Raw genomic sequence first — 13774 nt, forward strand, 5'->3', positions numbered from 1 at the left:
ACAAGTTGGGGTTTGTATAAAGTGGATATCCGAAGATATTGAGGAAATAATTTCTTGAGTATTTGAAGTATAGATAAAGGTTTTGGTGTGGTGAGAAGTGAGGAAAGATTATAGATAGGCAATGTTATGAAAATAAATAGTCTTATTGGTAAATTGGATATGGGATGTGAAGTTCCTTTCCAAGTTGATTAGGACATCTAGGTTGCTTACAGAATCGTTACAGAGCAGAAGGAGGCCATTCGGCCCATCTTGTCCGCACTGGCTGTCCGAAAGAGCAACTCCCTCAGTTCCATTCCCCTGCCTTTTCCCCATAACCCTGCACATTCTTCCTTTTCATATAACTGTCTAATTCCCTTTTGAATGCTTCAGTTGAACCTGCCTCCACCACGTTCTCAGGCAGCGCATTCCAGACCTTAATCACTCTCTGCGTGAAAAAGTTTTTCCTCATGTCACTTTTGCTTCTCTTACCAAATACTTTAAATCTGTGCCCTTTCGTTCTTGATCCTTTCATGAGTGGGAACAGCTTCTCTCCATCTACTCTGACCAGACCCCTCATGCCTTCTGGTTCAGTCTAAACAAGCAGCCACGGAGGGAGATGTGATTAGAAGAAAGAGCATGGTGCTTTTTGATGGAAAGTGATATTCAATTGAAATTTTTTAGCTTAGCCACAACTTACCAGATTGTCAATTTAGCAAAACCAAGTTAGTGAAGAATGGTGATGGACAGGGGAGACTGATTGTGATCAGATACATTTAGAAACTGGCCCCATATCTGTAATATATAAGAAAGAAAGACTGACTTGCTTTTATATAGTGCCTTTCATGATCATGCGACATCCCAAAGTGTTTTGCAGCCAGTGAATTACTTTTTGAATTGTAGTCGCTGTTGTAATACAGGAAATACGCCAGCCAATATTTGCACAGTAAGCCTCCACAATCAGTAATGTAATAATGACCACAAAATCTGTGTTTGTGATGTTGATTGAAAGATAAATATTGGCCAGGACACCAGGAATAATTCCCCTGTTCTTTGAAATAGTGCCATGGGATCTTTTATGTCCATTCAAGAGGGCAGACGGGCCTCATTCGAAAGATGCGACCTCAACAGTGCAGCACTCCCTTAGTACTGCACTGGAGTGTCAGCCTTGATTTTTGTGCTCAAGTCCTGGAATGGGCCTTGAACCCACACCCTGCATACTGAGAGGTGAGAGTGCTACCAACTGACCCTGGCTGAGAGAGCCAAGGACAGAACTTTGGGGTACTCCAGAGGTGTGATGCAGGGGTGTAAAATGTAATGAAGTCTCAAACCTTGATTTTGCCACTTGACTTTGAAGTTGAAATTTTAGTTTAGAAAATCTTCTTTCACTTGAATTTCCCCCACCATGCTTACATCCACCACCTTTTTGGTGCTCCCCCCATTTTAATTTTTCATAATCCTTTAATAAGAAACTTCAAGGGCTGCAAAACCCAGCTTCATTCCCCTCTAGAATATATAGAGTGTTTTTTTAAAAATGTGTTATTTAGTCTGTAGTATTCACATCCATATGATTAGATTAATTCTTTAAGAATCAGTATATTCTAGAAAATGTCTCAAAGAAATTAACTAACGGCTTGTCAATGATATAGCTAATAGAGACATGCGACAGTCATACAGACCACAATTCCCCCAGGTTCAATCACTAACTGTGCTGAACTGGGAGATGAACTGGAAGAGGAGTGGACTTCTGCACTTGGCTTCAGCATTCCTGCATTAATTAATTTCAACATCCCTGAGCTTACGGAAGGGGAAAATCAATCCGAGCAATCGCTAACCTGTGATTCTTGCTGGAGAGTACACATTAAGTGAAAATGGGGCACAGTTCAGCTCTGATGACTCCCATTGTCAAATAATTCCATTAAGAATGACTTATTGGGCGCAGTACCAGAAGACAGCTAATGCGCCATTGAAACACACCCCTGCAGGGGTTTACATCGTTCAGAACAGAGGTTTGGCTAAAACAGCACTTTTTTTTTAATGCCTGATCTGTTTTAATTTGGGAAATGCTGCAACAAAAAATTTTTGCAAATATAAATGAACAGCAATTTTAAGAAATTTTACTTGTATGTAAAATCAAAATGACCTAGTGGGCATGACGTCCTGATGTGAATCTGCAGCTTGGGCACTGCTCTGCACGAGTAATTATCCACCTAGTAGGTTCCTGATTTTAGCCAAGTTATTAATGGAAGTAAAATTAAGTCACCCTGAACTGAAGACATAGTTATGTGTATTCCTGTCTGCTGGAACAATACTGATCATCTCAAAATTATAATTGTCCATTTGCAGATAATATGAAACTTTCTAAAAATTTGATCTTTGGGTGCAGGTAAGACTGCATTTATGTCTAGTTGATCTGAGGAAGTAGTGATGGGTTTCTCCTTAAACTGCTAAGTCCTTGGGGTGAGGATGCTACCATTTAGTATTTGATTGGGAATTTGAGGATATTAACCCAGCGGCGAAGGAAAAGCAACATATGTCCATGTCCATGTCAGGATATTGTGTGACTTGGAGTGATTATCCTTCTGGCTCTTTTGTTTCTTGGTGGTAGAGATCTGGCTAATTCTGTGTAACAGTTTATATCTTGTGCAGATTGAAAGCAAAATTAATGCGATGAAAGTTAAAAGGGTTATAATTCTGTTTTTCATTTCAGAGCTGATCCACTATCAAACACAGTTTTGAGTTTTACCACCAAAGAGGATGCAATTGCCTTTGTGGAAAAGAATGGTATTTTGGTATTTTGTATAAATCTGGGTGTTGATTTAAAATTGCTTCTTAATCTTCATCATGAAGTTCTGTTGTAGCTTTATGTTTCATAGTTGTATTACCACATCATTTCTGATGAAATTGATACCATTGAAGGACCTTGAACATTTACCACATAACTAATGTATTTAATTTTGTATGTTAATGTGTATTAATATTCAAAGTAAGAAAAACAATGGAAATTGTTTTCAAAACTATATTTTAAATGAATTGCTGCTAGTGTATAAATAAGAAGGTAGTACAAGCTTGTTGAGTTTTCTTATGTGAACTTTGCTAATCGGAATTTCTACTCTTATCCATAAAAACAACAATCTGTTTATAATTTGACTTTCATATTTGTTCATTTACATAATTATCTAAAATTTCCAATCAGTATTTTTTGATGCCATTGCCATAGTAGGAGTGATCATTTGTAGTTAATATAAAACAGGCACCTTTTTTGAACAACATTCTAATTCATTTTTTATTTCAAGCTTCTTGTTTGGTGTAAAAGTCCTAGACCAAATATCCCAGACCTTTCCAACCAAAAGACCATGCAGCTTGCTATATAAAAAGAAAAATGCAAAGAGTAAATCTAAAGATTAATAAAAGTACCCCGGTAAGACTACCTTTATGTACTACACCATTTTCGTGGGTAAACATTTAGTTGTTTAATTGTCCACCACCATTCACGACTGGATGTGGCAGTATTGCAGAGCTTTGATCTGATCCATTGGTTGTGGGATCACTTTGCACTGTCTATCACATGCTTCCTCCTCTGTTTTACATGCATATGTTGTATCTTCACCAGGTTGGCATCTCATTTTTAGGTATGCCTTGTGCTGCTCCTGGCAGTCTCCTACACTCCTTATTGAACCAGGGTTGGGCCCCTGGCTTGATGCTAATGGTAGAGTGAGAGGGTATGAGGTTACAAATTATGGTTGAATATAATTCTGCTGCTGATGATGGCCCACAGTGCCTCATGGATGCCTAGTTTTGAGCTGCTAGATCTGTTCTGAGTCTGTCCCATTTAGCACAGTGATAGTGCCACACAACACAACAGAGAATGTCCTCAGTGTGAAGATGGGACTTTGTCTCCACAAGGATTGTGCAGTGATCACGCCTACCAATACTGTCATGGACTGTCTCTGATAGGTAGATTGGTGAGGACAAGGTCAAATAGGTTTTTCCCTCTTATTGGTTCTCTCACCACCTGTCGCAGGCCTAATCTGGCAGATATGTCTTTCCCTTTAGTAATGGGTGATTGAGAGTGAGGATAGTGATATAGTGGATAAAAAGAAAACTTTTCTTTTTACTCTGAGAGAAATCTGGTGATCTACACAACCCAGTAAGCTTGTGCAAAATTGTATCGCTACGAAAGAGTTGTAGCAGTCAGTACAAATAATTTAGAATCCAGATTATTTGTGCTTTCCAAAAATAGTTGCCATATAAGGTGTGATATTTTGGATTATACACATTGTAGTTCTTTAAATATGTATTGTGAATACTGTTACATTTGATGTTGTTTCATGTGCAAGGACAGGTTTAAGTCACTTACACCAAAATTTCCTCGATCTTTTGTGTCAAAAATTGATATTGTGCTGTAATTATGCCGTTTTTAGAGTATAAATTGGCTGGAAATTTCAGGCTGTAGTTGGCTCTTTAAAAGACCAAAGGAAGCTGCAAAGTGTTTTGATAAGATGGGGGAATGGGTTAAAAAGTGGCAGTTGGAATTTCAATTTAGTAAGTGTGAGGTGATTTTTTTTAAACAATATGTAAGCAGTAATTATATTCTGAAAGGAAGGAGGCTTGGTGCTTTGGAAGAACTGAGGGCATTTTGTGTTCAGGTTCATAGGACATTAAATGTGGGTATTTCAGATTGGTAAGGTGATTTAATTTTTTAAAAAGCTAATAGAATTCTGGATTTAGTTATAAAACCCAGAGGTAACAATGAATTTATATAAAACCTTAAGATCTCACTTAAAATAAGATGTAGTATTCAGTTCCACACGTTAACAAGGATATTGAGACTTTAGAGAAGCTATAATGCAGATTCACTAGGATGCTTCCTGGTATGAAATGGTATGAATATGAAAAATATCTTGTAAAAATGAGGCCTTTTTTGTTAGAACTATGCAGATTATACGGCAATAGGATGGAAGTGTGCAAAACTATGAAAGGATGGTGCAGAGTAGGTAGAAGCAGTTTATTTCCAGTATTTAGGGGTCAAGAATGAGAGGCAATAGATATAAGATTAAATATGGTATTTAGAACAGAGGGCAGGAGAAACTACCTTACACCAATAATTCAGAGTCTGTGGAACTTATTTCCAGGATTAGTGCTTAAGGCAGTGAATGTATCAACATTGAATATTAGGTTGGAGAGGTGGATGAATGAAAAGGGAATATAGGGATATGGGAACAGGGTGAGTAGATGTGTTCAGAGACTGCATGGAGGATAACGATGGACAGGGTATGTCTGGGCTGAATGGCTTGTTTCCATGTTTTAAACTTCTGTGCATAACGTATGTGAATGATGGTGGTCTCTTGCTGCAAGCTTAGAAAATTGCTCCCTGTCAATCTACATTCTGCTTACTACAATTATCAAACCATGAATGCTGTAAATTTCATTTTGTTTACAACTTTCATGGCTTTGCCTTATAGAGAAAAGTGAAGAAAAGAAATTGTACATACTGTTATGGTTAGAAGCAATAAATAACCAATATAAAGCTCTGAAACGGCTTTCATTGTGATTAAAGTGAAGTGCTTATACATTAAAATGTTTCTTTTTCACCACAGGTTGGAGTTATGAAATAGAGGAAAAGAAGGTAAAGGTGCCCAAACCAAAGTCATATGGTGCAAACTACTCTTGGAACAAAAGGACCAGGGTGTCAACCAAATAAATGGCACCATCGCAGTTGGCCATTTGACAGAATAAAATCAACTGTTGTGTTTATGGCTGTCGCTCTTAATCTCTGAATAAATGTGACCTTGAACCAATTATTTTTGAATATCATTTTTTCATAAAATTTAAATTTTTCCATAAATTTCAGTTTTCTCTCCATCCTTCCCCATGGCTCCCAGTAAAACACAGATTCCCATAATGGATGTGACTATGCTCATGGGGTAAACATCCAATGTCCCAACTTAAGAATTATTCAAAACAAAAACTCCTGACATAACTAGCACAGGAGCTTGCAAGAGATACTCGCTAGTATGATCTAGACCATGGACCATCACAAATTAATGGCACTACTCTGTGATCCTCAAAAGTTGAATTTGTAGGACAAGAGGAGTTAGCATTTTTGTTTCATGTCATGAACTTTTCTTCAAACTAAGAAAAACTCATCACGGTTGTGACAAGTAGGACTGTACAAATAGAGCAGTGTAGAGTCGGGGTGAGGGTTACAAGGAAGTAGCTCGCCAAATAATTACAAGTGTGAAGCATAGAGGATTTTTTAAAATTGAGTTTTGATTTCAAACTAATAATGAGGCAGAAGACCATATAGCAAAGTGTATTTGCACCTTAAAGGAAAAAAGAAAAAAACTAATTGACCACAGTACTTGATATTGACTAAAACAGAAACAAATAAGGTTGCAATAGAGAAAGGCTGATAGTTAAAGGTGGGAGAAAAATCATATCAGATTTTCTTGCATCCTGTTCAGAGGTGTGTGATATCTTAAAAGTGCCTTCCAAACTATGAAACAATATTTAAGTTTTAAGTAGTTTTAAGCTTTGTAGAACTACAGACTACAGAAACATAGCGACTTCAATGTAGTAAAATGTTTTAAGGTCGCAAGAGCGTTATCAAACAAAACTGGACACTGAGCCACATAAGGAGATATTAAGACAGATGACCAGAAACTTGGTCAAAGAGGTAGGTTTTATGGAGCATCTGAAAAGGAGGATAGAGCAGTTTAGAGAGAACATTCCACAGCTTAGAGGTGCCACAGTTGAAGGCACAGACACAAATGGTGGAGCAATTAAAATCGGGGAGGCACAAAGGCCAGAATTGGAGGAGCACAGATATCTCAGACCGTTAGAGGACTTTACAGAGATAGAGAGGGGTGAGGCCATGGAAGGATTTGAAAACGAGGATTAAAATTTTAAAACCGAGGTGTTGTTCAACCTGGAGCCAATGTAGGTCAGTGAGCACAGGGGTATTGGGTGAACAGAACTTGGTGCAAGTTAGGATACAGGCAGCGGAGCTTCAAATATACGCAAATCTAACTTCTGATCTGGGTTTACATTTGTGCCATATGTTTTAACTGATTTTAATTTATTTTTGTGCTAGTGTTACTTTAGAATGTTCAGACACAACAACAATAAATAATTTGTTGCAACTCTTTTTCCTTGCATTTTCCTTTCATCACTGCCACTTTTCCTCGCGATCTAACTTCATTGGATCTTAGTACTAATCCTAAGCATTCAATACAACAGACCAGGCTATCACCCAATACTAGATTTCTATTAGTGCGTGCTCAATTGTTCTACAACAGTTTTATTAGGTCAGAAACTGTTTTGACATATCGCAGTTCAAATTCATGATCATGAATTACAATGACAACTTGCTTTATACAGCACCTTTAATGTGTAAACAAGGTGCTTTAGGAAAGACGTGAAGGCTTTAGAGAGAGTGCAGAAAAGAATTTACGAGAATGGTTCTCGGGATGAGGGACTTAAGTTACATGGCTAGATTGGAGAAGGTGGAGTTGCTTTCCTTACAGAAGGTTGAAAAGGGATTTGATAAAGGTGTTCAAAATCATGAGGGTTCCAGACAGTGTTGGATAGAGAGAAGCTGTTCCCATTGGTTGAAGGATTGAGAACCAGACAACACAGATTGATGGTGATTGGCAAAAGAATCAAAGGCAACATGAGGAAGAACTTCTTTATGCAGCGAGTGGAATTCCAGAGCGGAGGGCCCAGGCGGTTGAAGGCATGGCTGACAATTGTGGAACAAAGGGAAGTGAGATGCAAAAGAGGTGAAAGTTAGAGCAATGCAGAATTATGGGAGGGTTGTATAATTAGAGTTTATAGCAATAAAGGGGCAAAGATTTAAACACAAGCATGTGAATTTTATATTGGAAGGGATGAGGGCCTGGGAGCCAGTGTCAAAGGGTAGGGATGATAAGTAAGCAAGATTTGGAACAAGGCTGGATAGTGTATTGGCATCAGAGTTTTGGATGAGCTGAAGTTTATGGAATGTGTGGAATGGAAAGGCTGCCAGGAGAGCACTGGAATAGTGAAGTGTGAAAGTGAAGGCATAGATGAGAGTTTCAACAGCAGATAGGCAGAGACAGGATGGGTGATATGGAGATGGAAGTAAGTAGTCTGTGTTGGCAGGAATGTAAGGTTGGAACCTTGACTTGGTTGATTTTGATGCTGAGTTGAGAATAGTCTGGTTCAACTGGAGACAGTGGAATAGGTGGGTTCGGTGGCATGGGTACAGTATTTATGCTGGGGGCCAAATAGAATGGCTTCAGCCTTCCCAGTGTTTAACTGGTAGAAGTTGCAACTCATCCAAGAACGGATGTTGGACAAGCAATCTGACAATACAGAGCCAGTGGAGGGGTCGAGGCAGGTGGTGGAGAACCAGAGCTGGGTAGTCATCAACATACAAGTCGACTGACTGCGTATCTTTGGATCACAAAGGTTTAGCATACAGATGTGGAAAAGGAGTGGGCCCAGGTTAGGTTCTTCGGGGACATGTAATGGTACAGGGCTGGAAGTGAAGCTTTTGCCGGAGATGCTCTGGCAATCAGATGAGTAAGAGTGGATGCAAGCAAAAGCAGTCCCACTGAGCAGGACAATGGAGGAAAGACATTAGAGGAGGATGGTGTGGTTGAACGTGTCAAAGGCTGAAAGGTCAAGGAGGATGAGGATTAGGCAAAAGGAATGCTCTGAGCTTGTCCTTCAACACCCTAGTATGAAATCTGTGTGGTCTTTGTTTTCTCAACAGTCACTGGTCTGTTGTTGAGACCTCTGTCTTAATGGTGCATAAGAGGCTTATGACAAAATAATTGCACATGAAATTGAAGACAATTTGGTCACATGAATAGAGATGGTTGGAGGGTAGAAAGCAAAGATTCACTGGAGCCTTTGTTGGGGCTATTATTTATTATAGACACATAATCTGAGTTTAAGAATTGAGAGAATCACTTTAAGCTTTTCTGACAATGCTAAATTGGGTATGGCAAATTGTCAAAAATTATGATAGCCTTTAGAATGGAATAGACTGGCTAGCAAAATGGCAAATGCAGTTTACCAGAAAATTTTGAAAGGAAATACACCTCAAATTGTAAAATTTTAGATGGAATAGAGGAGCAAAAGGGCCTTTGTGTCATGTAGATCAGGCCATAAAAGTGACAAATAGAATAATTTCTGGTTTTGTATCTTAAGTCATAGAAAACAAAAGGAAGGAGGTAATATTGTACTTGTACAATGTTAAACTCAGTTGGAGTATTGTACATGCAATTTTAACTACCCCATTATAGGAATGATATAAAAAGTAATAGAAAAACACAATGTAGAGTATAAAAATGAAACCAAGAATGAGAGGTTATCTCCATGAAGAAAGACTTGAGAAGTTCGGGCTTTCTGACTGGAGCAGAGAAGGTGATGGGCTGGCCAAATAAAGGTCTGTAACATAACAGATTATAGTATGGTAAACAGTGTAGCTTGTTTCTACTGGTCAGAAAAATGCTCGTCAGCAAAATGTACATATTTAAAATTAATCAAAACAAGGAAAGGTTAGAAAACAGTTTTACACAGTAATTAAAATGTGGAGTTCTCAACCACAGACCATTGTTAAAGCAGAGTCCATCTTTTAAAAAAAAAAATTAGACAAGTAGTGCTAGTGTGCATGAGAAGCAAGCAAGAGTTGGGATAGATGAGCTGGCTTGAGAAGGAAATATAGAAACACTGAATTGATGAGTAAAATGGATTGTTTGTGTTATATTCTATTTCTACCATTACTATTTTACATTACAATGAGTTTCTGGGGTATTCATAATCCTGGTTTATTATAATTGTAGAAAGAATTACATAGTTCCTTTTCATATAGCAGCTGCAAAAATATTTTGTGTATATATCATCAAACCCGATTACAGCGGTTAACTCTTAATTGCAGTATTATTTTCTACAATATGTGAACATTTTTATTCATTATTTTGACTTTTTGTACTCGAGATGAGCTTTGTTGATGGCAAGACTTTAATACTTTTCTATTATTGGCAGTTGGTGCCTGCATCAACAAAAGGCAGGCGAAACAAAGGCAAGCATCACCTAGGCTTAGAATGCAGAATAATGTCAAGATGACGAGGTGAAGGGCACTCTACCTGAATGCACGCACCATTCACAACAAGATAGATGATTTAAAGGCACAAATAGAGGTAAATGGGTATGATCTAATTGCCATTATGGAAACGTGGCTACAGGGTGACCAAAACTGGGAATTGAATATTCAAGGATGTTCGACATTTAGGAAGGACAGGTAAAAAGGAAAAGGAGGTGCTGTTGCACTGATAATAAGGGATGGGTTCAGTACATTAGTAAGGGAGGATCTCCGATTGGAAGAAGAAAATGTGGAAACAGCAAGGGGCAGCAAACATTGGTAGGAGTTGTTTATCGGCCACCAAACAGTATTGGTAGTGTGGGGCATGGTATTAATCAGGAGATTAGAGAAGCATGTTGCATGGGTAATACAGTAATTATTAGAGTCATAGAGGGATACAGCACTGAAACAGGCCCTTTGGCCCACTGAGTCTGTGCTGACCAACAGCCACCCATTTATACTAATCCTACATTAATCCCATATTCCCTACCTACACTAGGGGCAATTTACCTATCAACCTGCAAGTCTTTGGCTGTGGGAGGAAACCAGAGCACCTGGCAGAAACCCACATGGTCACAGGGAGAACTTGCAAACTCCACACAGGTAGTGCCCAGAACCGAACCCAGGTTGCTAGAGCTGTGAGGCTGCCCTGCTAACCACTGCACCGTCCTGGGTGACTTCAATTTACACATAGACTGTGTAAACCTAATGAGCACTAATTCTTTTTTTTTAGAGATACAGCACTTAAACAGGCCCTTCGGCCCACCGAGTCTGTGCCGACCATCAACCACCCACTTATACTAATCCTACACTAATCCCATATTCCTACCACATCCCCACCTGTCCCTATATTTTCCCTACCACCTACCTATACTAGGGGCAATTTATAATGGCCAATTTACCTATCAACCTGCAAGTCTTTGGCATGTGGGAGGAAACCCACGCAGACACAGGGAGAACTTGCAAACTCCACACAGGCAGTACCCGGAATTGAACCCGGGTCGCCGGAGCTGTGAGGCTGTGGTGCTAACCACTGTGCCGCCCCGAGAACAAGTTTCTCGAGCGTGTTAGGGAAGGTTTTCTAGAGCAGTATGTTGAGGAACCGACTAGAGAACAGGCTATTTTAGATCTATTATTATGTAATGAGAAAGAGCTAATTAATAATCTTCTTGTAAAAGAACCTTTAGGGACGAGTGACCATATTATGATAGAATTTTACATTATGTTTGAAAGTGAGGTAGTTCAATCTGAAGCTAGAGTGTTAAATTTGAACGAAGGAAATTATAAAGGTATGAGGGGCAAATTGGCGAAGGTGGATTGTGAAAATACATGAAAAGGTATGACAGTGTATAGACAATGGATAGTCTTCAAAGAATTATTACATAGTTTACAGCAACTGTACATTCCTTCAAGGCACAAAAACCCCAAAAGTAAAGGCAGTCAACCGTGGCTAACAAAGGACGTTAAGGATTGTATAAGATTAAAAGAAAAGGCCTACAAAGTTGCCAGAAGTAGTCGTAAACCTGAGTATTGGGAGGATTTTAGAATACAGCAAAGGAGAACCAAGAAACTGATAAAGAAATGGAAAATAGAGTATGAATGTAAACTAGCAAAAAACATTAAAATGGACTGTAAAAGCTTCTATAGGTACGTAAAAAGGAAACGTTTGGCTAAGACAAATGTGGGTTCATTACAAGCAGAGTCAGGAGAATTTATAATGGGGAATAGAGAAATGGCAGAGAAGCTAAATGATTACTTTGTGTCTGCCTTCACTGAGGAAGATACAAGAAATCTGCCAGAATTAGAGATCCAAGGGATCAGGGGAATGAGGAATTGAAGGAAATTAGTATCAGTAAGAAGGTTGTATTGGAGAAATTAATGGGGCTGAAGTCCCCCAGGAACTGATATTCCACATCCCAGAGTGTTGAAAGAGGTAGCGATGGAGATAGTGGATGCATTGGTGATCATATTCCAAAATTCTTCAGATTCTGGAATGGTTCCTGCAGATTGGAAGGTAGCAAATATCAAACCACTATTTAAGAAGCGAGGGATAGAGAAAATGGGGAACTACAGACCTGTTAACCTTACATCAGTACTGGGAAAAAATGCCAGAATCTATTCTGCAGGATGTGATAAATGGACACTTGGATAATAATGATCTGATTGGGCATAGTCAACATGGATTTATGAATGGGAAATCATGTTTGACAAGCCTGTTGGAGTTATTTGAGGATGTTACTAACAGAAATGATAAAGGGGTATCGGTGGGCGTAATATACTTGGATTTTCAGAGGCTTTTGACAAAGTCCCCCACAGGAGGTTGGTTAGCAAAATGGGATAGGAGGTAATCTTCTGGCATGGATTATGGATTGTTTAACAGGCAGAAAACTGAGAGTAGGAATAAACGGGTCATTCTCACATTGGCAATCTGTGACTAGTGGGGTACCGCAAGGATCAGTACTTGGACCCCAGCTGTTCACAATATACATCAATGATTTGGATGTGGGGACCTAATGTAATATTTCCAAGATGACACAAATGTAGGTGGGGATATGTGTTGTGGGGAAGATGCAAAGTAACTTCAAGGGGATTTGGACAGACTTAGTGAGTGGGCAAGAATGTGGCAGATGGAATATAATGTGGAAACATGTGAGGTTATCCATTTTGATAGGACGAACAGATGTACAGAGTATTTCTTAAATGGTAAAAGATCACAAAGTGTTGATGTGCAAAGGGACCTGTCAATAAGTCACTGAAAGCTAACATGCAGGTGCAGCAAGCAATTAAGAAGGCTAATGGTATGTTAGCCTTTATCGCAAGAGAATTTGTGTACGGGAGTAGTGAAGTCTTGCTTCAATTGTATAGAACCTTGGTTAGAATCCACATGGAGTACTGTGTGTAGTTTTGGTCCCCTTACCTTAGGAAGGATATTATTCCATAGAGGGAGTGCAATGAAGGTTCACCAGACTTGTTCCCGGAATGGCGGGACTGTCCTATGAAGAGAGATTAGGGAAACTGGGCCTGCATTCTCTCGAGTTTCGAAGAATGAGAGGTGATCTAATTGAAACCTACAAAATACTTAAAGTGATAGACAGGGTAGATGCAGGTAAGATGTTTCCCCTAGTTGGGGTGTCTAGAACCAGGGGACACAATTTCAAAATAAGGGGGAAGTCACTTAGGACAGAGAAGAGGGTTGTGAATCTTTGGAATTCTGTACCCCAGAGAGTTGGGGAAGTTCAGTCATTGAGATTGTTTAAAGCAGAGCTTAACAGATTTCTAAGTATCAATGACATAAAGGGATATGGGGATAGTGTGGGGAAATGGCATTGAAGTGGATGATCAGCCATGATTGTATTAAATGGCAGAGCAGGCTCGATGGGCTGAATAGCCTACTCCTGTTCCTATGCATCAACCAGCCTCAAATTAGGCAAAGCACAGGTTGAGTACAAAATACTGCACCCTCTTTGCCCCAAAAATATACCTCAGCATCAAGATATACCTACTCCACTAATGTAACTTTTCTTCCTACTTTCTTTACATGCTTCTGTTTGGCCTCTCTGACTAAGACTGTGAATTATGCCAAACTAGGCAGTTTATAATCTGCATGTTTGGAACTGAATAAGTTTCATATAGGTCTCCTTTTAGGATGCATACAACTGACAA

At 39.1% G+C, this 13774-nt stretch overlaps 1 protein-coding gene across 1 annotated transcript in view; it reads left to right on the forward strand.

Moving 5' to 3' along the window:
• ndufs4 (NADH:ubiquinone oxidoreductase subunit S4) overlaps positions 1-5777 on the forward strand; it is a 206574-nt gene extending 200797 nt beyond the window's left edge. The window contains exons 4-5 of the mRNA XM_068032808.1: positions 2687-2760; positions 5577-5777. Coding sequence (XP_067888909.1) covers positions 2687-2760; positions 5577-5680 — 178 coding nt within the window. The 3' untranslated portion in view covers positions 5681-5777. The remainder of the gene's footprint in view (positions 1-2686; positions 2761-5576) is intronic.
• The last annotated feature ends 7997 nt before the right edge of the window (positions 5778-13774 follow it).

The sequence above is a fragment of the Heterodontus francisci genome, chromosome 1 (genome assembly GCF_036365525.1).
Source record: "Heterodontus francisci isolate sHetFra1 chromosome 1, sHetFra1.hap1, whole genome shotgun sequence".
Lineage (NCBI taxonomy): Eukaryota > Metazoa > Chordata > Chondrichthyes > Heterodontiformes > Heterodontidae > Heterodontus > Heterodontus francisci.